The 26,245-nt window shown below is 38.2% G+C and overlaps 1 protein-coding gene across 1 annotated transcript in view; it reads left to right on the top strand.

Annotated features, from left to right (window-relative positions):
- Positions 1-788: 788 nt before the first annotated feature.
- Positions 789-26,245, top strand: part of LOC106088602 (protein scabrous) — an 80,195-nt gene continuing 54,738 nt past the window's right edge. Inside the window, exons 1-2 of the mRNA XM_013254192.2 lie at positions 789-1,961; positions 19,302-19,707. Coding sequence (XP_013109646.2) covers positions 1,201-1,961; positions 19,302-19,707 — 1,167 coding nt within the window. The 5' untranslated portion in view covers positions 789-1,200. The remainder of the gene's footprint in view (positions 1,962-19,301; positions 19,708-26,245) is intronic.

Below are 26,245 nucleotides of genomic sequence, written 5' to 3'. Positions count from 1 at the left end.
GCCATATTGCAGACGTATAAACAAAACGAGATATTGGAGATTTGTTTGGATCTTTGACCACCATCCAGCAAAAAAAATTAGGAAATCGTAAATCGAACCACAAACGAAGATTTAGTATCTACAACAAATTCTCGGAATGCCGATGTGACCAATTTTAGGGGACTTCCAAAAGACGCCCGTACAACCTAGAGCCTGGAAATTTCGAACGTGATCTTGATAACACCTCAGCTCTAACCATTCCAAATTTTAAAGATATATCTCTTCCCGTTCTCACACGGCATATTTTTTTCTAGTTTTTTTTTTCTTCCACTGTGCGGCAGTGGAAGGTGAGTTTTTATTGAAGGTATTTCCAAATGCTATTATTGTATAAAAGAAATTTGTAAGTTTTGCAGCTTTTTGAAAAATTTTGTTCCAGACATTTTTTTGCAATGTCAACACTGAACTGTGAGTATATGCAGGACATTTTAAAGAGAAATTAGGTGGTTGCTAAGAGAATTTTGTACAAGAGAATAGCTATGAAATCTCTTATGCTTGAACTCTCATGTTACAGTGTTTGTTTACACCGCACTCATTGGCCCTGTGGGAATTAAAACAACCTGTTTGCTTTAACGACTTGTATGTGGCCCGCTAGTATTTCACTCTTGAGCTCTGTGTATTTGAAATTTTGAAAACCTCTCCCAACATTACTCTCTGTGAGCAGGCCTTCATACACTCTGTGTGTGTTATAAAAGGACGAATATTGCAGTGAAACGAATTTAGTCCTACGTTAAGTGTTGCCGTTACAACAATCAAGCGGACGGTTGTCATTGAATGCGAAGAAGAACATATAGGGAGGAAAAACACACATTTAAATATTTATAAGCAAAGGATAACACTACACTGCTTGTGTACGCGTGTGTTCGTGAAGCAAAGTGTGAGCATTCGTGCCGCACAACCAGAAACAGCAGCAACAAGAGTGCAGTGCGAGTGATTGATTTAAGCTGCTAGAAATTTAAATAATTATTTAATGCATGAAAGAAATCTAAAAAAAATCCATTGTTTAACAAAATTCAATAGAAGTTTTAACAACATTAGTAAGTGTGAGTGTTTGATGGCAACCTTTTTTACTGTGCCACTCCAAGTAAATAAAGAAGTGAAATAACTATCAAAACAATTCGTTCGTTAAAAAGGCCCATTGTTAAGGCAACAATTCAGTGCAAAATGTTTGCAGTTTTCACCGGTAAACTGGGGCTAATTATGCCCATTATTATTTTACAACTCTTAATAACGTCCGGTTATGCCGGTTGGTCAGAAGCCAGTATTGTCATCGACATGAATAACATGTTGCGCGATACCTCGACGGAAGTGAACACAATGCCCTCAACAATATCCTCGATGGCATCAGCCACATCGTCCTCATCCTCCCATAGACAAATGACGGAGAATATTTTGCGTAGCGATCAGAAGGAACACAGTGTTAGTGCTGAAAAGGATGCCCTGTACAGTGGCTACAATGAGCCAAGTGCTGAGCTGTTACGCTTTGTCAATGACAATGAAGCTGGCAATTCCGACGAGTATGCGAATGCGGATAGTGGCTTCAGCGGCAGCAGCAGCAGTGATAGTGTTGACAATGAAATCCATTTGGCTTCTCGTCAAAGTCGCAACACCAATGACATCAATAACGAGGATGACAATAACGATTACATGCAGTCGTTATCCTTAAGAGATCAAGTTCGACTACTATCGAAACAATTGAATGTTTTAATGAATCGTCGTCGTGAGGATTACGAATTGTTGGAGCGTAATTTACGAAAATCTCTAAGGACTCAATGGCAGGATAAATCCCCAAAATCGAAAACGAAGCACTCTGTGGTGGCCACACAATCACAGAACGTTGAAGCGGATGATGAGGACAACAATGGCCCAGTGCCACAGAACAATGGCAATGATTTGGATTTACGCAATGAATTGGAAGCTCTGAGGTTAGTTGCGCTTATACTATTGCTTCTCTTTGCTGCTGCTATAGTGGTTGCAACAAGGAACCACGACAATTGTTGTAATTATAATTTTAGCCCATTACGGACACTTAATTCCCTTACAAAACTTAGTGCTTAAGATGTGGAATATTTTAGCACCCTAGGCCATAATACGAGTAAATTGTGTGCAATTGTCTGGGATTGGTGCAGGAAAAAATGCTACATAAAAACATAAAATAAAACTTTTTTTCAGTAGTGCAAAAAGTAATTTCGTTAACAAAAGCGCATTAAAACAAGTAGGGAAAGTCAAAGGTCGGGCGGAACCGACTATATTGTATTCTACACCTCTGGGTCTACCAACTACTTTTAAATAAATGGACGGTTTGCATGACTAAATTTGGCCAGATTTAGATCTAGCGTGCCTGTTGAGATTTGCACACCAATTGGCATGTCAATTAAAACACCTCATGCAAAATATTTCATAGATAGGACCAAAATTGTGGCGACTACAACCATAAAGATTTTATAGGATGAATAGGTATATATGGCAGTTATAAATAAATTTGAACCGATTTTGAAAAAAATTTAATACGTACTGGGACACTAATTAAAACAAATAAAAAGGCGTTAAGTTCGGCCGGACCGAACTTTGGATACCCACCACCTCGGGTATATATGTAAACCACCTTTCATCAAAATCCGGTGAAAACTGCATACCTTATGTCCCATAGCAGCTATAACGAAATATGTTCCGATTTGGATCAAATACTTATAAGTACAAGTCATTGTTCAATTGTGTATAACAAAATATTAGTATTTTTAATACCTAAATCTAAAAATAAACCGTTCAGAACCATATACAATATGGATGTCGAAAAGCCTAACTTAAGTCGCTGTGTCAAATTTTAGTGAAATCGGATTATAAATGCGCCTTTTTTGGAGCCTAGCCTTTAAATCGAGATATCGGGATATATGGCAGCTATATGCAAATCTTGATCGATCTAGACCAAATTGCAGAAATGTGTGGAGGGGCTTAATTTAACTCTCTGTCCCAAATTTCGGCAACATCGAACAAAAAATGCGCATTTTATGGGCTAAAAACATTAAATCGAGAGACCGGTCTGTATGGCAGCTATATCTAAATCTGGACCGTTCTGGGCCACATCGAAATATCCACATCCGACCCTATAAAGTATATATATTCATGATCAATGTAAAAATCTAAGACGATCTAGCCATGTTCGTCCGTCTGTCTGTTAAAATCACGCTACAGTCTTCAAAAATAGAAATATTGAAACCTTGCACAAATTCTTTTTTTTTTTTTTTTGTTTATAGGCAGGTTAAGTTCGAGGGCAGTTTAAATTCGGGCTATATCGGACAACATCTTGATATACCTCCCATATAGGCCGATCTCCCGATTTAAGGTCTTGGGTTCATAAAAGTTCCATTTATTATCCGACTTTGCTGAATTTGACACAATGTTGTGTCTCCTTGATATTTGTACCGAATATTGTTAAGATAGGGCTATATTTAGACATAGCTACCATATAGACCGATAGACCTGATTTCGCTGAAATTTGGCACAGTGATCTGTGTTGGGCTATTCGACATCGACATTTATGTAACTCCTCGAAATATTCATCTAAGACCCTATAAAGTATATGTATTTTTGATCGTCCGTCTGTCTGTCTGTCGAAAGCACGCTAACTTTCGAACGAGTTAAGCTAGCCGTTTGAAATTTTGCACAAACACTTCTTATTAGTGTAGGTCGGTTAAGATTGAAAATGGGCTATATCGATAACGTTTTGATATAGCTGCCATAACAACCGATCTGGGGTCTTGACTTCTTGAGCCACTAGACGACGCAATTATTATTAGACGATTTGGCTGAAATTTTGTATGAGGTGTTTTGTTATGACTTCCAACAAGTGTGCTAAGAATAGTTCAAATCGATCCATAGCCTGATATAGTTGCCATATAAACCGATCTGGGGTCTTGACTCGACTAATTCGATCCGTGTGGAGGGTATATAAGATTCGGTCTGACCGAATTTAGCACGTCTTTACTTGTTTGTGTTTAATTTCATTTTATTATGTATTGATTTATTTTTTTTTTATTTTATTTTACTTTATTTCATTTTATTTTATTTTAGTTGTTTTCATTTTATTGTATTTTTTATTTTATTTTATTTTATTCTTTTTTATTTGATTATATTTTATTTTATTTTTTTTATTTTATTTTATTTTATTTTATTTTATTTTATTTTATTTTATTTTATTTTATTTTATTTTCTTTTATTTCATTTTATTTTATTTTATTTTATTTTATTTTATTTTATTTTATTTTATTTTATTTTATTTTATTTTATTTTATTTTATTTTATTTTATTTTATTTTATTTTATTTTATTTTATTTTATTTTATTTCACTCTTTTCTGCTGCTCAACCTATGGAGGGGATGTTGCTTTTATAAATGGATCATCAGACATTTTCAGCAAACATTTTAATAGGCACCCTGCTGGCGTTAAAATGCAAACATTTCGCGATGACAGCAGAACTGCCGCCGTAATAGCAGCAAAATAAACTACTAACAGTCAGCAAACAACGTCAGCTATTATCAGCAGACTTTTTTGTTACAATAATTTGTTTTTGGAAACCTCGAGATACGTATCATCTTGGGTAATTTCTTCATATAACCTGCATGCATACCGATCTACCGATTTAATGTCTAAGTCCTATGGAAGCAGCATTTATTGCTCGATTTCGCTGAAAATTGGGAATGTGAGCTGTGTAATTCCCTTAGTCATTCGTGGGAAGTATGGTTCAAATCGTATTAGTTAGCTGCCATATATACCCCCATATTTGGTCTTTCATCCAGATTTTGCTGAAATTTAATACGGTGATTTGTATTAGACACCTACACATCCTTCCCGAATATGGTGTGGTTTGGATCATATCCACATATGGTATACACACATATGAATTGTATAAAAGTTTAAAAGGCTCTGAAATTAATGTAGCAAAATGCTAATGTCATGAAGATGTACTAAAACAAGTAAAAGCGTGCTAAGTTCGGCCGGGCCTAATCTTATATACCATCCACCGTGGATCGCATTTGTCGAACTGTTTCCACGGTATCTCTTTTTAGGCAAACAGAGGAAAAAAGAATATTGAATATTGAAGACCATAGTAGAAGTCATTGTGTAAAATTTCAGTCAAATCTAGTAAGAATTGCGCACTTAAGGGGCTGAAGAAGTAAAATAGGGAGATCGGTTTATAGGGGAGCTGTATTAGGCTATAAACTGATTCATGCCCTATATGATACGTATGTTAAAGGTCATGGGATAAGCCGTTGTACAAAATTTCAGCCAAATCGGATAATACTTGCGCCTTTTAGAGGCTCAAGAAGTCAAGACCCAAGATCGGTGTATATGGCAGCTATATCAGGTTGTGGACCGAATTGAACCATATTTGGGACTGATGTTGAAAGTCATAGTGAAACACGTCGTGCAAAATTTCACTCCAATCGGATAAGAATTGCGCCCTCTCGAGGCTCAAGAAGTCAAGACCACTGATCGGTTTATATGGCAGATATATCAGGTTATGGATCGATTTGAACTATTCTTAACACAGATGTGGATGTTACAACAAAACACGTCGTGCGAAATTTCAGCCAAATCGGATAGGATTTGCGCATTCTAGAAGCTCAAGAAGTCAAAATCCCTGATAGGTTTATATGAAAGCTATGTCAGGGTATGCACCGATTTCAACCATACAGTTGTTGGAAGTCATAATAAAACATCTCATGCAAAATTTTAGCCAAATCGGATAAGAATTGTGGTTTATATGGCAGCTATTACAAAACGCGGACCGATATAGCCCATTTACAATGCCAACTGACCTACACTAATGGGAAGTATTTGTGCTAAGTTTCAAGCGGCTAGCTGTACTCATTCGAAAGTAAGCGTGCTTTTTACAGACAGACGGACGGACGGACATGGCTAGTTCGACTTAAAATGTCATGACGATCAAGAATATATATACTCTATGGGGCCTCAGACTAATATTTCGAGGAGTTACAAACAGAATGACGAAATTAGTATACCCCCATCCTATGGTGGAGGGTATAAAAAGATACAAATACCGATATTCCAATGGTTATAGGAGGGTTTTAAATATCTTAGATCGGCAACTAATCAGCCTAAGCCATTTTTTTACTTTTCCCCTCAACGGGTAACCTCTTTCACGATGGAGAAATATTTCTGTGATCCCACAATTACAGTTCACTGTCAGTTGATGGGATAATTTCGATAACTTCCAAACCATCCACATGCACTCATCTCATTGGAACGGTCCCCTGGACATACTGGACGTCTCCTTTCATTTCTATTCAGACCGATTTACGGTCTTTCATCCATAAATGGTTTATTTATTGCCTGGTTTAGCTTAATTTTGACAGAGTGAGCTGCGTTAGACCCTTGAAGTCCATGCTGCTTTTGGCCTACATCGAATCATAACTGCCACGGATTCACAAATGATGCAATTTCGCAGGATTTTATTGAAATGTGGTGGTGGGTATCCAAAATTCGTCCAGGCCGAACTTAACGCCTTTTTTACTTTTTGTGTGAAATTTTTTGATTTATTGATTGACAAAGTGACAAAAATATGTGGAAGTAATCTTAATTTCAAAATCTATTCACTTTTGACTTGCGTATTGCAGTGAGTCGGCCAAAAAACGAGTTGACAGCTGCACGTTGCATACAATCTGCAGGTATTTTGTCCCATGCCCCTACAACGGCTTTCACCGACGCATCTATACTGGCAAATTTTTTAGTCCTTGCATTGCTCTCTAAAGTGACGCAAATAGAAAAGTCCAACGCAATGGCATCTGGTGAATTGGAAAACCACTGTGTGGAAGAATTGAAGTGTGGAATATATATTTTTTTTTAGATTTATTTTTGTATGGATGGCCAAACCATAAATTCTTCTTTCCTAAACCAAATTTCCGCTGAAAGCAGTGGCAGTGTCAACATTTTTGACATATTCCTAATTCTATCAAAAAAATGCTGGGCACTCGAGAATTTCTGTTGCCATTTTCATTTGAAACATTTGCGCTCGTCCAGTCATCATATTAGCTGTGGAAAAGCTCAGATCCTTGCTAGTCAGTTAGCCAGTCCCTAGATTGCTATTGATAAGTATAGGCTTATAAGCTTGAAATTGTTTTACTTTATTGTTGGTGTTTGCTTTGTGTGTTTTTTGTTTTGTTCTTCCTCTTCAGTTTGATGATGTACAGAAATTGTGGTATATTGACTTTGATGGACATTTATTGGGGATATGTTAAATCATGCATAATTGAATTAAAGCCTCAGCTCTATGAAGCTCATATTGACTATACACATACACTCGTACATATACGAGAAATGCCTGCAAGCATACATGTCCTTTTGGGCTATTTTGCTATTTTATACACTAAATGCCTTGTATACTTGTTCACATGTACATGTGTGTGGACTATACCAAGCGGTGTAGTGCGGAGTTGACCTCACAAAAGGCCTTTTTTGAAGAAACGAAATAGTTCATAATATTATTGCAAAGCAAAGTATCATCGTAGCGCAGAGGTTGGCATGTCAGCCTATGACGCTAAACGTCTGGGTTCGAATCCTGGCAAGACCATCGGAAAAAAATTTCATCGGTGCTTTTCCCCTCCTAATACTGGCAACATTTGTGAGATACTATGCCATGTAAAAACTTCTCTCCAAAGAGGTATCGCCGTTCGGACTCTGCTATAAAAAGAGGCCCTTATCATTGAGGTTAAACTTAAATCGAACTGCACTCATTGATATGTGAGAAGTTTGCCCCTGTTCCATAGTGGAATGTTCATGGGCAAATTTTGCATTTGCATACATCGTTTCCCTTAACTAGTCACTTTTGCAACTATAAGGCCTCGACTTCTAATTCCCTTCACAATTCCCCCACTAGTAACAAGCAATGAGAATTGGTGTCCGTATGAAAATAGAGTTGAATCCAGTCAACAACAATTGCTTGAACTGGCCGACAAACAATAAATGCCAAAACAGCAAAAATAGACCAAACTGAAATTTATTTAATAAACCCTAAAAGAATGGCAGAAATCAAGTGATTGCCAGGAGCTTGGCTCCATTGAGTCAATATTACATTCGATATCCACAATAGTAACAGCAACTCCTTCAAAGGCAAAAAGATGGAGGGGACAGAAAGAGAGAGAGAGAGAGAATGACACTGGGTTACTAGTGTGCCACTAAAGTTGGATTTTTTGGTCGATGATTTTCAATAACAAACCAGATGTGAATTATAGGTAATAAATAAACAAAACCAAAAAGCTCAAAAAGGTCAGTGTGTGGTTTGAGGTCCGATATTACAACTTGGTCAGTTCACACTAAATCAAGAATACTGTTGGCAACGTTTTCAATAACTAATGAGCCAGCGAGTTAACAAGTAAAAGAGCTAATTTTGGCAGGGCCAAATCTTATATACCCTCTACCATGGAGAGCATTCGTCAAGCTCTTTGCACAGTATCTCGCTCTTAATAGGCAAACAAAGGACAATAAATAGGACCCATTCGGGCCCTACTCGCCTTAATTGTTGCAGACCATAGCAGATATCATTGTGCAAAATGTCAGCCAAATCGGTTGAGAATTGCGCCCCATAGGGGCTCAAGAAGTACAATCCGGAGATCGGTTTATATGGGCGCCATATAAGGTCTTAAATCGAGTTGAGTCATACTTGGCACATGTGTTGGAGGTCATATTAGCAAAGTTTCAACCAAATCGAATTACAATTACGACCTCTAGAGACTCAAGAAGTACGATCGAGAGATCGGTTTATATGGGCACTATATCAGTTTTCAGGTCATATTTCGCACGAATGTTAAAGGTCTGAACTGAAGACTACTTCACGCAAATGTTGACCGTGACTGCACCTCAAATGGTCCATCCTCTTAGCTCAATTTTGGCCAACATTTCAGCCGGTTTCTAACGAATAAATGCTTCAATCTTGTCTTCCAATGCGTCAATTGAAGCAGGCTTGTCTGTATCGACATGAGCTTTAACATAGCCACACAAAAAATAGTATAACAGCGTTTAATCCCACGATCTAGGCGGCTAATTTACCTGTCCCGAACGTGAAATCAAGTGTTCACAGAACTCGCCTCTCAATAAGTCCATTGTTACGCGAGCTGTGTGGCATGTGGAACCGTCTTGTTGAAACCACATGTCATGCAAGTCAAGCTCTTGCCTTCTGGGCAAAAAAAAAGTTGAATATCATCTCACGATAGCTCTCACCATTCACAGTTACGTTACGATTCACATCACCTTTGAAGAAGTACGGTCCAATGATGCTACCAGCATATAAGCCCCACCAAATTGTGAGTTTTTCTGGATGCATTGGTAGCTCTTGCAATGCTTCTGGCTGATCTTCACTCCAAAATCAACAATTCTGCTTATTTATGTACCCATTGGGCCAAAAATGAGCTTCGTCACTGAACACAATTTGAATACGATGAACTTTCTTAACGGGGCACAAATTTTGATAAAAAAGCAATAATTTGCAAGCCTTGATCGTTTGTAAGACCATTAATGGTTAAATTATAGACCAAACTGAAGACTGAAGATAGCTTCCATATAGACCGATGTCTAGGTAATGGGTCGGAAGCCCACAAATTCTGCCCGATTTCGTGCACTTAATATTGGACAAAAGCCAAGTTAAAGGGATGAAATTAAAGGTCTTGATGGAGAATTCGTCGAAGAGTGGTGTCACAAATTCCTATAGCAGCTGCGCGCATTTACTATTTTCTGGAGTTATAATGTTCCATTGAAGTCAGTTTCTGGCTAGGGCTACAAACCCGCAATTCGGAAATGAGTTAACCCTTGACATAATCGAATTACGGCCAGAAATGAGTTTGTGAGGAGGAATTTCAAAGCAAGCGCTGAAGGCAGGTTGCGTAGCATCAAGTGAGCGACCGTTAAATAAGAAGCTCTCGGCGGCGAAGGCTGTCTGATGCCTAGATCTGAGAATGATGGAAACTGACTGGAGAGAAACAAACTTGGGGACTTTCCCCCTATAGATGCGCCAACCCTCGACCATCAACCCGCCCAACTCACCGTTCGGGAATTTTTCGAATATGAAAGTTTCTCTGGTGCACTCTGTATCTGGGTGATCATAGTACAATAGAAAGCATTAAGCAAAATGTCATCTCATTTAGATAAGAACTGCGCCCTCTAGAGCAACGATGCCCAGCCCCTTCACGGTGGCGTTGATGGCAAGTCAAACGTTTTCTTATTCTCTATATTTCAGTCGTTGTTGAAACAGCAAGGAATGAACATGCGCAGGAGTATGGTCATCGCTTTTCTCCTTTTATTTTAAAAGCAATGAATTTTATATCTACCATCGAAGGATGGGGGTATATTCATTTTGTCATTCCGTTTGCAACACATAGATATATCCATTTCCGACCCTATAAAGATCAAGATCAAAAATATATACCCTGATTAGCGTAAAAATCTAAGATCATCTAGCCATGACCGTCCGTCAGTCTGTCCGTCTGTCTGTTGAAATCACGCAGTCTTGAAATACAGTCTTTAAAAATAGAGATATTGAGCTGAAATTTTGCACAGATTCTTTTTTTGTCCATTAGCAAGTTAAGTTCGATAATGGGCTATATCGGACTATATCTTCATATAGCCCCCATATAGACCGATTAGCCGATTTAGGGTCTTAGACCCATAAAAGCCACATTTATTATCCGAATTTGCTGAAATTTGATACAGTGAGTTGTGTTAGGCCACTCGACATCCTTTTTCAATTTGGCCCAAATCGGTTAAGATTTGGATATAGCTGCTATATAGACCGATCCGAGGATTTTGGATCTTAGGCCCATACTGGCCACATTTATTATCCGATTGTGCTGAAATTGACCGCCATATCGACCGATCTCTCGATTTAAGGTCTTAGGCCCATAAAAGGCGCATTTATTGTCCGATGTCGCCGAAATTTGGGACCGTGAGTTGTGTTAGGACACTCGAAATCCCTTTTCAATTTGGCTCAAATCGGTTCACATTTGGATATAGCTGCCATACAGATCTAACTCTTGAATTAAACCCTTGGCCCGGCTTTTTAGCCTTTTTACTTGCTTCTCAATGTAATGTTGATCTTCGAATTAACTTCTTGAGTTCCAAGAAGCCCCAATTTTTACGCGTTTGGCCGGGAATATACATGTGAAATATGCTGTTTAACTTCAACACCCATATACACCTATGCCCGCTTAGATGGTTCGGCCCCAAATAATCGATCCTACGGTTTGACTACTTGAAACCTTAGAAGCCTCAAGTTTTGTCTTATTTGCCAGAATTTATGCCTCTCAAGACCAACTCAAAATCCTGATCAGATAGGTCTGTAAAAAGTTATAGCCCACATGCAGGGATTTAAGTTCAACCGACACAGGGATTTAAGTCCTTGAGCCCCTATCAGCCTGAATATTTATTCAATTTAGTAGAAATTGGGATCGCGTAGTACATCCATATCCTCTTACGTTTAATAAGGGCGTTCAAATGTCGCCCTTATTAAAATCGATCTCCTGATTTCAACTTGTAATTCCTAGAAGAGTCAATTTCCGACTCAAATGCAACCGCAAGCAACCTAAATATATAGTGGTGGTTTCCAAGATTTGGCGCGTCCGAACTTAGCACGTTTTTATACCCGCCACCATAGGATGGGGCTGTACTAATCTAGTCATTCCGTTTGTAACACCTCATAATATTCGTCTGAGACCACATAGAGTATAAATATTATTGATCATTTCGACGTTCTGAGTCGATCTAGCCATGTCCGTCCGTCCGTCTGTCGAAATCGCAACAATGATCGAGCGCGTTGAGCCAGCCACTTGAAATGTTGTACAGATACACAATGTTGAAGTAGGTCGTTGGGGGATTGCAATTGGGTCATATCGGTTCATAAAAGCCGATTTCCCGATTTGACTTCTTGAGCCCTTACCAACCGAAATTTTTGTCTGATTTGATCCGTCACTTGGAGGCCACCGTACCTCAGAGGTAAGCATGTCCTCATATGTCGCTGAACGCCTTGGTTCGAATCCTGGCGAGACCATCAGAAAGTTTTCAGCGGTGGTTTTCCCCTCCTAATGCTGGCAACATTTATGAGGTACTATGCCATGTAAAACTTCTCTCCAAAGAGGTGTCGCACTGCGGCACGCCGTTCGGGCTCGGCCATAAAAGGCATGCCCCTTATCATTGAGCTTAAAATAAGAATAAAATAATGCCCTTCCATTAAATTTATTTTGTATAAATTTTTAGCAGAATCCATGGTGGTGGATTCCCAAGATTCGGCTCGGCCGAACTTAGCACGCTTTTACTTGTTAATTGTCATCCTACGCTTCATATTGTGCCCAATCACCCGCCATATGCCATCAAGGCTTTGTTCTTTCTTGAAAACATGCATATATTTCCCTCCTCTGGCAATGTTATATTATTTTTGCCTGAAATATCATCAACATTTCTCATCAAATCTACAGCTTTAATGGTATTTATCACAAATGAAGAATGAAATCCTTTTTGTTGTATATTCGATTTTCTTTGCAAAAATAAATTGTTGATATTAAAGGAGTCGAACTACTTTGACCTACCATTCAACCTCAACGCAAAGTCATTTCTTTTATTTGGGGCGCACACACTTTTGCTGTTTAAGCAGCTTCAAGTGAAGTGGATATTTGGCTTACTTTACTTTTGATTGGCCGACAAACATGTAATAACACAGAGCTTTTCTTTTTCTTAGGGAAAAATGAACGTGAACATTGGAATCCAACAAATGTGCGCACAAGGTGAGCACACAAAAAACTGCCTAGGATTTGTATTTGAGTTAGAAAAGAAACCCTTCAGGGGATTAGGAAGAAAAATGTGAAATAATTTTGATCCAGTGTGGAATTAAATGAAAATGTTTTATCGAAGAATTGCAAAAACCATCGGACTTTGTCTTCTATAAACATTTTTAAGGAAAACGTTTAAAGATGCCATCAATGAGTTTAATGTGCCCCACACCCCCTTCTGTTTGAAACGTCTCATTTAAAATGTCACTCGTTGATATGGGTCAGCACAATGGAGGAGCAGTGTCTGCGACAACAAAAGACAACAAACAAATTTTTCGTTAAACACTTGCTGTGATGGCATATCCTTTGTAGGGATTCCTTGGCCCAATCATAACAATAATTCTGGAAATAGACATGCCTTAATGTATCCTCCTCAGTATATCAATGAATTTTTAAGTACTCCTTCCCATTTGCCGGCTGCCAACATATTTGTGTATGGGTATGGTATTCGGTTGACTGAATTGAGCCTTTGTTTTTTTTGGTTATTTTTGGTTAGTCCCAACTGTCCCCATGGTATTGTATCCGGTCTACATTTTTCGTTTTTGTGCAAATAAAACTCAATAACTTTTCGTTTATTATACTTGGTATATTCATTATGTACGTTTTCCTTACAGCTTCCCTTTTTTTGGTTATTTCGGGAAGTCGTTATTGCTTTTCGTTTATATTTCCCTGCAGCCTAGCTCCCACTTCCACAACAGTTGGTACTCCCGCTTTCGCTTCCCTGTGCACCTATGCGAAATGGCAACAATGTATTAAATTGTTTCAATTTCGCCTGTAAGGGAAAAGAGCTTGAGGAGATGATTGGGGTGTTTCATTCTTTTGCCTACCACACACAGCTCACAACTCTCTCACACCCACACATGGATACCTACAAATGAACGAAATTCTTTGAGTTGAAAGCATTTTGCCTCACAATTTTCCTGAGGAAAATATTCAACTGCTGTGAGCCCCTTAACTAGGTATGTGTGTACCGGATTTTTAATCTATAGCTTGTTTAATATTTGCTTGTTGTGTTGCTGTTGTTTTTTTTGCTGCTTCTTTGTTTGTTCAGAAAAGTTCGGCAACAGTTACCTTTTGTTGAAATTTCAGCACAAAGGAAGACCTCTTCCAACTCATTGCCCTAAAATGAGATATTTTTTAAATGAAAAATGGTTAAAAACAAAGTTTAACCAAAACCAATACCGAGCAACAACATTTCAAACTTTAAGTGGTTCGTTGAAACCAATGAGAAAAACAAACTCAACTACACTGAGTTGAGCTGCGCTGCGTTGCGTTGCGCTGCGCCGAGTTAAAATTTCGTTTATTCTCCCACAATAGAAAAATGGGCAAAATTCAATAATCATTCTTATAAAAGGCAATTTAATATACGAGAACGTTGTGAAACAAGATATATGCGTCTCCTAGGTAACTCCTAAATATATGCTTTAAATTATGGTTGATTTATGCAAGCAGCCCTAGCTGCTGCTCCTGCTGCTGCTACCTTAACACAGCACGACAATGGTGTTTTCTTTTATTCTTTTAGATTTGCCAGAGGCTCTTGTTTTGTGTTTTTCATTTTATTGGGATAAGACCACAAAACAATGCCCTCAGGCGTTGTAAGGGGAAACCAAACATTAGGAATCCCTACATTTTACATTTATTTTGGGAAAATTAAAAGTCCTTGTTGTCATATTTCCTGCCTTTGAGCATTGCCAGTGATCCCAGCAGCCGAACGAACGAACGAACGAAGAAACTGCGAAGCACATGTGCGAATGCGAATACAATTTGATACCCAATTTGGAATACTACTAGAAAATGTATTCCATCACAGTAAAATCATAAATTCACAAATTAAATTAAAATCCCTAGCTTTGTTGCCAAATTTCTGTAACCGTTGGCTTGGAAAGTTGCAGGAACTTAAGCCAATGGCATTGGTACTTAATTTTTTTTTCTTATCAATACAATTTGTATTGCTTGTAAATTTTTAAAGTCTTACATCTTAAACGACCTTGTCATTGGATTTCAGTAAAAAATTACAAATTAATTTATATTTACGTTATACATGGGCTGAATATGGAACTAGTAAGAAAAAGCAAAAGTTGGGAGAGTCGCATATGTTTAACCCTGTACTAGCGAGTGCATTTACTAGTTGTAGCATAAAATTCGGCTAAAGGCATGAAATCTTTATTTGAATCGATAGCACGGTCCATATAATTTAATGTTTGAAGATTGTTTCATGCCTATGTTGACCGTGACTGCGGCTCAAATATTCAAATATATGAAATATTCACCAAACTCGCCTCTCAATAAGTCCTTTGTTACGCGTGCTGTTTGGCATGTGGCGCCGTTTAGTAGAAACCACATGTCATGCAAGACAAGCTCTTTCATTTTGGGCAAATAAAAAGTCATATAACATCTCACGATAGCGCTCACAATTAACTGCTACGATACGATTCACATCATCTTTGAAGAAGTACGGTCCAATGATGCCACCAGCCCATGAACCGCAATAAACTAAAATCATTTATGTTTTGATACAAGCCGTTTGCGTCGCTTAGAGTTGAATAGTTGCGTTGATTCTTTGCTATACACCTGCAAAAAAAATATTGGCAAGCTGCAGCTGTTAGACTTTTAATGCTATATGGTGATGTAGTCTGGTGATGGCGAGAATGGATTATTTGTCATTCACAGCCGCACTGAGGGCGACACAATCTGAAAAACTATATGTTATGCTACACCTAATGGCTCTGGACATTGTGGCTAGACAAATTGCTGCCATCACTTCTGGAGGTAAAGATGTTTTACTTGACGTCCACTTCGAGAGCCCTAACCCACTTAGTAAAATTTCAGAAAATCGAGTAACAGATGCGCCTATATAAACCGATCTGGGGTCTTGACTTCTTGAGCCTCTAAAGCCTCTAGAGGGCGAAATTCCTTCCCGATTTGGCTGAAATTTTGCATGACACATTTCGTTGCAACTTTCAACAATTGTGCCATGTATTGTTCAAATCGGTCCATAACCTGATATAGCTGTCATATAAACAGACCTGGGGTCTTGACTTCTTGAGCCACTAGAGGACGCAATTCTTTATAACCTGATATAGCTGCCATTTAACCGATCTGGGATCTTGACTTCATGAGTCTCTATAGGGCGCAATTATTATCTGATTTGGGTGAAATTTGTACAACATGACCTTCAACATACGTGTCAAATATTGTGTGAATCGGTCTATATCCTAATACAGCTGCCCTATAAAACGATCTCCCTATTTTACTTTTTGAGCCCCTAAAGGGCGCAGTTCTTATTCGATTTGGCTGAAATTTTATACAATGACTTCTACTATGGTCTCCAACATTAATTCCATTGTGGTCCGAATCTGACCATAACTTGATACAGCTCCAATAGCGTAACAATTATTTTCTTTTATCCTTTCCTTTACTTTGTTTGCCTAAAAAGAGACACCGGGAAAAGAACTCGAAAAATGCGATTCATGCTGAAGGGTATATAAGATACGGCCCGGCCGAACTTGGCACGCTTTGTTTTTATTCTTCATACCAACATTCTGTCAAACCAGTAAAAATTAAAGCTTCTAGAAGCCCAACAAGGATCATCGAGGGACCGGTTTACATTGGAGCAATATCAGGTTAAAGACTGATTGGAAGTCGTAAAATTTTGGCTTGCAGGGGTTCAAGAAGTCAAATAGGGAGATCGGTTTATATGGGATCTATATTAAGTTATAGACCGATATGGACAGTACTTGACACGGTGGTTGAAAGTCCTATCAGAACACTATGTGCGAAATTTAAGCCAAATCGGACAAAAATTGTGACTAATAAGGGTTCAAAAATTCAAATCGGGAGATACGATTTGGACCGTACTTAGCACAGTTATTAGAAGCCATAACGGAACAGCACTTGCAAAATGTCAGCTAAAACGTTAAAAAACTGACTCAGAACGTCCAGACGACCAGGAATATATACTTTATTAGGTTTTAGACGAATATTTCAAGGTGTTACAAACGGAATGACTAGATTAGTATACCCCCACCCTATGGTGGTGGGTACAAACACGATCGGGAAGCTATACGAATGTAATCTGTCGTTATTTTGGGCCATTCCTATAGTATGCCTTTCTAAAGTACATCCATACTGGGATATTTTTTAGTCCTGCCCTGGTTCTATAAATGGTCAAAAGAGAAAATTCCATCGGATTGGCATCTGCCGATTTCGAAAACCACTGTGGGGTCGAAATGAATTGCGGTACATGATTTCTTAGCCATTCTTTGTGTATCATACATTGGCTTTATGTGACAGTGCCGAGTCTTGTTGATATGTCCATGGTTTGCGTGCACACCAATCCAAAATAGTTTCCGAAATGTTTTCTCTATTAAAAGTAGCATTTATTTTGACACCAGGCTCCTCGATGGAAACAATTGGAGTGCTATCATAGGCGGTCACAATTGTCCATCACATCACTTGAGATGGAAAATTTCTTCCGATGGTCATTTATAGGCTTATGTTTTGCTGCCAGCAACTCCTTTGCTCTTTCTAGTCTGACTTTTTTTTGCTTTGGTGTAGACGAATTGAGCTCGTTTTTCGACATATGTTGCTTCCTTTTACAAGCCATTTTACAGTCTCTAACCATTTGCCACTACAGTGTGGATTTCGTTGAATTCAAGCATCCGCTAAACGAACCATTTCAGTGGATGTTGCCAATTTTTACCATCTACATGACATATAAAAACGTTACCTTTTCTATTATAATAATTTGTATAATACACAAACATTTTTTCTTTGGTTCACTTTAAGGTGTTTGAGTTCGCCAACGATATCCGGATATCATTTTCCCGCCCTAAAATAACACAATCACATTAATGCGCTTAAACTGCACCACGAATCACTTTCTTTTTAAATAAACACAGAAGCAAATGCTTTTGGTGACGTGTTGTTGTATTTTTATCCACATTTGTATGTAAGGTATCGATTCTTGTAGAACTGCTTTAGTGATCATGCTTTTAAGACCGATCGTCGCGTGAACGTTATGGCCATTGGTTATTTAAATGCGCCGAGAACTCGCCTTGTCAAATGAAGTATCACAATCACTCAGTGCATAAGTAAGAGCAAATACCAACCGGCCTCTTTCTGAGACTCTCCGCTCGATATCGCTTATTGTGTCACATTTGTATCATATAATCTCTAACTTAAATTGAGAAGACGCATACGAAAATGCGTATTCTCCACCAGTTATATAATTAAAATTTTCAACCTGCAAAATATAAACTTTTTTGGGATGTAAAACTCTTGCCCCTTCCTATCATTACGTTGTTAATTAATTCCAATCCATTACAAGTCCCATCCTATTTTGAGCTTTTCGAAGTTTAACACACTACCATTACCAATTGACAATGACATCTCTTTATTAGAAATTCTTTTAACCAAATTGAATTTTATTTGCCGTTGGAAATCTTACAGGCAAAAGTTTGACAGACGATTTTTCCCTTTAACCACTTAAAAATTAAGTTGTAACTTTTCGTTTTTTTTTTTTGTTGTCACTTCAATGTGTTCAACAATCTGCTAACGGGAGCGAAAAGAGATTCAACAGCTTTCGAAAGATACCAAAATAGCATAGAGGACGCACCACCATTCCTATAGATTACAATCTTAAATCAATTTAAAATAAAAACCCCAAATTGTTTTGGCTAAAAGTTGTTTTTTATTATTGATGGATATGCCCAAAAGTATGCTTCTATTTTAGACAAAAGCAATTATCTTAAAAGAATCTAGAAGTTGCAAGGAAAAAAAAAACCTATCATACTTCTTCTTTGCTTCTCCCACATAAACTCTCCAAGGCATAAACAGGACACTTTATTGAAAAGACGAGTATTTGTGGCATTTACAGTCAGTCCATTGTTCCAAAGACTTCACAAAAAAATTGTTGAAGTATAACGTGGGGGATTTACTTTACAAAATCTTTAAAGTGTATATACGTATGTGTACTCTAAATGTTGATTAATGTATTTTTAATTGATCGATGCTGTGTGCAAGAGCAAATAAATAAACCAACAGGGATTTAGGAACATTTTGTATATGGCTTAAAAAAAATAGGAAAAAGCATAGCATAGCAGTCATCAGGGAGATTTCATTGTAATAATAAATGTGTTGCATATTTTAAGGCAAGCAATATATAAACTGTATATTTACTCCATCCTCATGATAATTCAAATGCGTGTTGAAAGAACTTTTGAGTTTTTTTTTATGTAATTCAATAATTGTTTCAAATATCATGGGATCGTATGCCAGTATGCCAAAATTTATTGTCAAATTTTATAAGGCTAACAATGTTTAAATTGTTGGATTCGATTGATTTATTTTTTATCTTACTCCTCTTAAGGTTATAAGCTCTACTGTTTCACATTTAATTCACATGCATGGCACTTCATTTTCCCATTATTCCAGACAAGAAGTTCAAGAATTACGCAATGGCCAAACGGCGAGTTCCTCGGGCAACAAGGAACGCCTTACCATCGAATGGCTGCAACAATCTGTGTCTGAGCTGCGAAAACAACTTGTGGAATTGCAACAAATTGCCAGCAATGCCATGCGAGATGTGGCAACACGCACCCAAAGTTGGGAGGATTTAACCACCATTCGTAGTGATTTCCAACAACTTAAGCTGGAATTAGCCGCCCTCAAGGAGCACCAACAGCAGACCGATGTCTATGTGCAGGAGTTGCGTGAGGAAACCCAACAACAGGAGGAGGATTATAAACGCCTGGCGATGCATAACAAACAAATTCTCAACAATGTGACCAAAGATAAGGCAAGTGTAGCCAATAAGGAGAACATGGAGCAAAATATTGAGGTATGTTGATTTTTATTTTTAAATATTCAGGGATTACTTTAAAATTGCAATAGCTATGAAAACTGAAATGGGATTGAAAGAGAGACCTTTTTCTTTGCCTACTTGAATTTTGGCTTTGGGTTTGCGTCAAAAAGTAGATATTTTGTTATTTAAATTAGGTAACCTGAAAGTATGCTTTGCTTTGCGTTTCTGGAATTATAAATTGACTGAGAAAACGAATCAACAAAGCCAAGAGAAATATTTAATGAGAAAAGAAATGCCAAAGGTAAATTTGCACAAATAAATACAGCAAGCAAACAAATATATGGTGTAGTGGCTTTAATAAGAGAAATGAAGTTTTTGGGAAACAGAAAATTCTTTAATAACACCAAACGATAGGTGCATACCCTTCTGAGATTTAACAGAACACAGAAAACCTACAAAGGGTAACTGAAGTGGGAATCGGAATTAAATAAAACTATCTCAATCAAACAGTTAGAAAACTGGGTTCGAAACCTGGCAAAAACATCAGAATAAAATTCCAGCGGTAGGTATGCTGGCGACATTTGTGAGGTATTATGCCTTGTGAAAAATTTCTACCAAAAGAGGTTACGTACTGCGGCACACCGTTCAGACTCGGCTATAAAAAGGAGGCCCCTTGAGCTCTATGCGAGCTTGAAACTGAATCGGACAGCAATCATTGATATGCGGGAGTTTGCTCCTGTTCCTTAAGGGAATGTCCATGGCCAAATTTGCATTTGCATTACTTAATTATGAAAATTTGATCTTCTAGAGGTTCTAGCTGCGAAACTTTTCTACAAATAAACATCTGACCCCATTTGTTATGAGGTTTTTTGTTTGTGGTATTGTAAACACAAGCATTTTTATACCCACCACCGAATGATGTGGGTATATTCATTTTGTCATTCCGTTTGCAACACATCGAAATATCCATACATATTCTTGATCAGCGTAAAAATCTAAAACGATCTAGACATGTCCGTCTGTCTGTTGAAATCACGCTACAGTCTTTAAAAATTGATATATTGAGCTGAAATTTTACACAGATTCTTTTTTTTTTTTTGTCCATAATCAGGTTAAGTTCGAAGATGGGCTTTATCGGACCATATCTTGATATAGCCCACATATAGACCGATCGGCCGATTTAGGGTCTTAGGCCCATAAAAGCCACATTTATTATCCGATTTTGCTGAAATTTGGGACAGTGAGTTGTGCTAGGCATTTCGACGTCCTTCTTCAATTTGGCCCAGATCGGTCCAGATTTGGATATAGCTGCCATATAGACCGATCCTCCGATTTAGGGCCTACGTCCCACAAAAACCACATTTATTACCCGATTTTGCTGAAATTTGGGACAGTGAGTTGTGATAGGCATTTCGACGTCTTTCTTCAATTTGGACCAGATCGGTCCAGATTTGGATATAGCTGCCATATAGACCGATCCTCCGAGACGTCAACTGGAAGTGATACAAGAATTACCAACAAATTACCTTTCCTGTAACAAACAATCTTTTGCTGCAAACGAAACATTTTTGTCTTAAACGAAATTTGGAATTTTCTTAATAAAGACCCATCTTTTACCATAGGCAAAGTTTCTAAACGTTTTACCAGAACCCACCTGACTTTTACACCAATTTTGGGGCCAAGTGATTTGGATACGCCTCATTTCATAAACTTCCCTCTAACCAATGGCAATATGGGGTTAAAATACAATAAATGGTATTTGAGAGAAGAGCGGCAAAGTATTTCACTTAAAACTCTTAAATTGTCAAATATAAGTGCTCAAAAGAAAAATGTGTGCCATATATTGCAAAAGAAGACGCATCGGAGCAGGCCCGGTGCAGCTAGTATCTCATAAATACAACAAAAACCGTACAGATTTCTTTTATATATCATCAGCAAGAGACCCACCATGTAAAGATTTGTATCCACTCAAAGGATTTTTATCGTTCTTTCAATTGTTTGGCGGTTCGTTTAACGCTCTTATTTTAGACGGCGTGGACTTGAAAGTCGAGAGGATTGGCATCAAGTTCACTGATGACAATCCTCTAGCCCGTGCAGCCATGTTGCCTGGTAACTCGTTCGTCATTACATTGCTTTGGGCCATCACCCAAATCATCCGGATTTTGTCATACTCTTAGACAGGTTGAAATATAAAACAATTCCATTTGAAGGCACATTTTCTTCCACGAAAAACTAAAACTCCTATACAATATGACAATTTTCATTCATGATTTCCATTGTCGAAAGAAGGATTTCGCCTTTAGAAAAAATGTTTGCTTTTAACATAAAATTTAAATCTTATTTACTTCTTTAACTCTATAAATATTTCTTAGAAAGATTATTTGTGCAAAAAATGGTTCTGCATTGAAAACTCCAATGAAAACCATCATTATGGTATTAAACTGAATAAAGCTACACCTTTATTCATGTGTAACAGTTGGAAGGACCGATTTCAAAGAACCTTTTTTTACATCGTCAAGCAGCCTTAGTGTCAGATCCATTTCAAATCCCATCTCAATTAAAGAGCCTTAAATGCCTCCAACCACTTCATAAATATGTATTTCCTCAGCAGCACTTCATAACCTTGCTACTCCTACAATTTCTAAGAATATTTACGCCTGTAGTACAGACATATGGTTACGTAGCAACTCAAGTTAAAGATTTCTTTGTATGTTCAAACAGGCTTAGCATTTTCCAAAAAGATTTATTAATCTCACATTGTTTCTCTGACGAATTCTTTGTTGCTTACCCGAAAAATTCTTGCGGCCAAGTACAAAGGAGCAGGCAGACATTAATATTTTGTAACATTTTTCTAGCAAAAAAAAAAAAATATACTTTACAAATCCTAAAAGTATGCTCGTGTTTCGTTGAGCTGATGACATTTCATTTAAATCATCATAATGAGCAACGCAATGATTTCGATGAAGATTAAATTCCAATATACCAAACAATATGTCGTCTCGCTGCCTGTGGCTATGGTCTAAACAGATTCATGTCATACTTTACATAGTAACTCCAGATGAAAAATAAGCCACAAGCTCTCACAAACACCACCACATTCTTCAATGTAAGGTCTTATGTAATACCAAATACATATCAAATAGAATTTTTATGTGACACTTGTTTTCAAAAGGATTTGTTTGTTTTTTTTTTTTTTTTTTTTGTACAGCTAGAATTTTCATTTTGTGTCATAGCAAGGCAGGGGAAATCTAATATTTTTCTATTTACCAAAAGTATTAGGCAAAATAAAAAATGCCAATTTTCCCGACCTTTTTTGTATTGCACCAATGAGAAAAAAACAGCTTACTTTCCCGAAAGTATACTACAAATAGGAGAACAAAAATATTTACACAGCACATAAGCAGTACTGAAAAAAAAACAGCAATAGCAATGCCAATATACCTACGAGTCTATAAACAAGATGTCAATGACAATGAAAACAAGTATATTGAAACATTTGGTATTTACGTGTTTGCAAAATCGTAAAGTTTACATTATAATACAACACTGGTATATGGGGCCCCCAAGAGCTCACCACCAGCAGCCATTACCTAACATGCTCTACATAACGTGCATGCCCAAAATACCTACAAATACCAGCTACTCCACCAAAGTTATAGAATTTAGAAATATTTTCTATGCTAGACATGTCGAAAAAGGGTTACGAAAAATGCGAAATAGTTTTTGAAATATGCAATGAGCGAGATGCGGTTAAATCCCCTTATGTAACATTTCAATTAAACAGTTGAACATTATTACACTTGACACTACTTTTTTTAATGATTTTTCAATGTGTTGCCAACGAATGGACAAAATTACGACATATCTCACTTACCCGATAATAATGCTGCACAATGGCAAAGCATTGCTTGTGCTATGGACAGTGGCGCGAAATCCATTGTTGGCTGCCAGGAGCCCCCTCAAGGAAACCATGATACTACCAGGGGTTTTGTATGACTTTTGTGAGATATAAAGGGGAGAATTATCTGTCCGAACATGTAGAGCGAAAGACTAGTGTGTGTGAAAAGATCATTGTACTCAGGAGCAAGGATAAAATCCAAAGATCCAACTCATGGCCACGCTACATGCAGTACGCTTCAGCAGAAGTGAAAATGGGTAACTGGTTACAGATACAAAGAAAGTCCTGAATATATGGAGCAAACACTTTTCGAAAATTGAAGCATTGACGAGTATACCTCCGATTCAACCCTGATGACGGTTTTAAGTGTTCATCATCAAAGCAGAATGAAGTGATAAAAAATAGGTTATGTGAGCAGTCTTTTTTATACCCACCGAAGGATGGGGGTATATTCATTTTGTCATTCCGTTTGCAACACATCGAAATATCCATTTCCGACCCTATAAAGTATATACATTCTTGATCAGCGTAAAAATCTAAGACGATCTAGACATGTCCGTCCGTCTGTCCGTCTGACTATTGAAATCACGCTACAGTCTTTAAAAATTGAGATATTGAGCTGAAATTTTGCAGAGATTCTTTTTTTGTCCATAAACAGGTTAAGTTCGAAAATTGGCTATATCGGACTCTATCTTGATATAGCTCCCATATAGACCGATCCGCCGATTTAGGGTCTTAGGCCCATAAAAGCCAAATTTATTATCCGATTTTGCTGAAATTTGGTACAGTGAATTGCATTGGGCCCTTCGACATCCTTCGTCAATTTGGCTCAGATCGGTCCAAATTTGGACATAGCTGCCATATAGACCGATCCTCAGATTTAGGGTCTTAGGCCCATAAAAGCCACATTTATTATCTGATTTTGCTGAAATTTGAGACAGTGATTTGCCTTAGGCCCTTCGACATCTTTCTTCTATTTGGCCCTGATCGGTTCAGATTTGGATATAGCTGCCATATAGACCGATCTCTCGATTTAAGGTTTTGGGCCCATAAAAAGCGCATTATTGTCCGATGTCGCCGAAATTTGGGACAATGACTTGTATTGGGCCCTTCGATATTTGTCTTCAATTTCGCTCAGATCGGTCTAGATTTGTATATAGCTGCCATATAGACCGATCTCTCGGTTGAACAATGACATGTACTTATAAGCATTTGGTCTAAATCGGATGATATCTATAGAGCTGCTATGGGGCATAAGGTATGCGATTTTGACGAAATGTGGTTCACATATATACCCGAGGTGGTGGGTATCCAAAGTTCGGCCCGGCCGAACTTAACGCCTTCTTACATGTTTAACCTCAACCGTCAGCAGAGGAACACCTCAAGGAGGTGTACTGTCTCCTCTACTTTGGAATATAGCCATTAACAATATATTATTGTCTCTGGAAGAAAAAGGCGTAAAAGTGGTCGCGTATGCTGATGACGTGGCAATTGCCATTTGGGGAAAGTTTCCCAACACTCTGAAAGATATACTTCAGGAAGCTCTACATGCAACAGCAAAGTGGGCTACCGAAAGTGGTCTAGGTATAAATTCTTGCAAGACAGAAGTAGTTCTTTTCAGCAGGAGACACAAGTAGCCTGCAGTGGCACCTGTCTCCTTGAGAAGAGACAATGCCGCATTTAGAGAAAGAGCAAAATAACTGGGTGTTTTGCTGAACAGGAAATTTAACTTCAGATCCAACATTTTGGTAAGGGTAGGTTTGGTTAAGTAAGAGTGGCAGTCCTTTACAGACTCACTAAGACAATTTTAAGTCCATTGTGATACCACAGAAGCGACAGACCAACGCTTCTGGCGGGAATTGAACCCAAGACCCCTGCACTGGTAATCCAAATACGCTACCAACTCGGCTACCGGGGCGCCCAATTGCCACGTAAGTGTAAGAAAGGCAACTCTTGCCTTTCTTACCCTTGGCCCATCTTACACTTACGTGGCAATTGGACGTCCCGGTAGCCGAGTTGGTAGCGTCCTTGGAATATCAGTGCAGCGGTCGTGGGTTCAATTATCGCCGGAAGCCTTGGTCTGTCGCTACTGTGGTATCACAAGAGAACCATTGGCAAAAGTTGGGGGTTTAGACTGCGTGTCATGCATTGGGTATATACTGCAGTTATCAGACCAATAATGCTATATAGTGTTGTGGTCTGGTGGACGGCGCTTCAAAAATCCACCTACTGCTCAATACTTAACCGAATCCAAAGGATGGCTTCTTTGTGCATCACAGCCGCACTGAGGACGACACCATCTGATGCACTGAATTTAATGCTTCATCTTATGCCTCTAGACATTGTGGCTACCCAAATTGCAGCGACCACTGCTGTGAGGTAAAGGGAGCTTTCTCATTGTTCATGTGGCGGCTACGGACACTGTATTAGCCTTGATACAATATCTGATGTTCCAGGCAGTGTGGGTAACACCCCACCTGAGCCGCTTTTTGATAAAAATTACTGTACCACTATTCCTGATAGAACCGATTGGAACTACGATATACCTGGTAACAGCAGTTACATAGACTTCTATGGACGGTTCCAAACTAAACGATCAGGTGGGCTTTGGGGTGTACTCTAAAGATCTAGAAGTGGTCATATCGAAAAGGTTACCTGACCACTGCAGTGTGTATC

This window comes from Stomoxys calcitrans, chromosome 5 (assembly GCF_963082655.1).
Source record: "Stomoxys calcitrans chromosome 5, idStoCalc2.1, whole genome shotgun sequence".
NCBI lineage: Eukaryota > Metazoa > Arthropoda > Insecta > Diptera > Muscidae > Stomoxys > Stomoxys calcitrans.
Note: the sequence above shows the minus strand (reverse complement) of the source record. Positions and strands in the feature narration are given on the sequence as shown.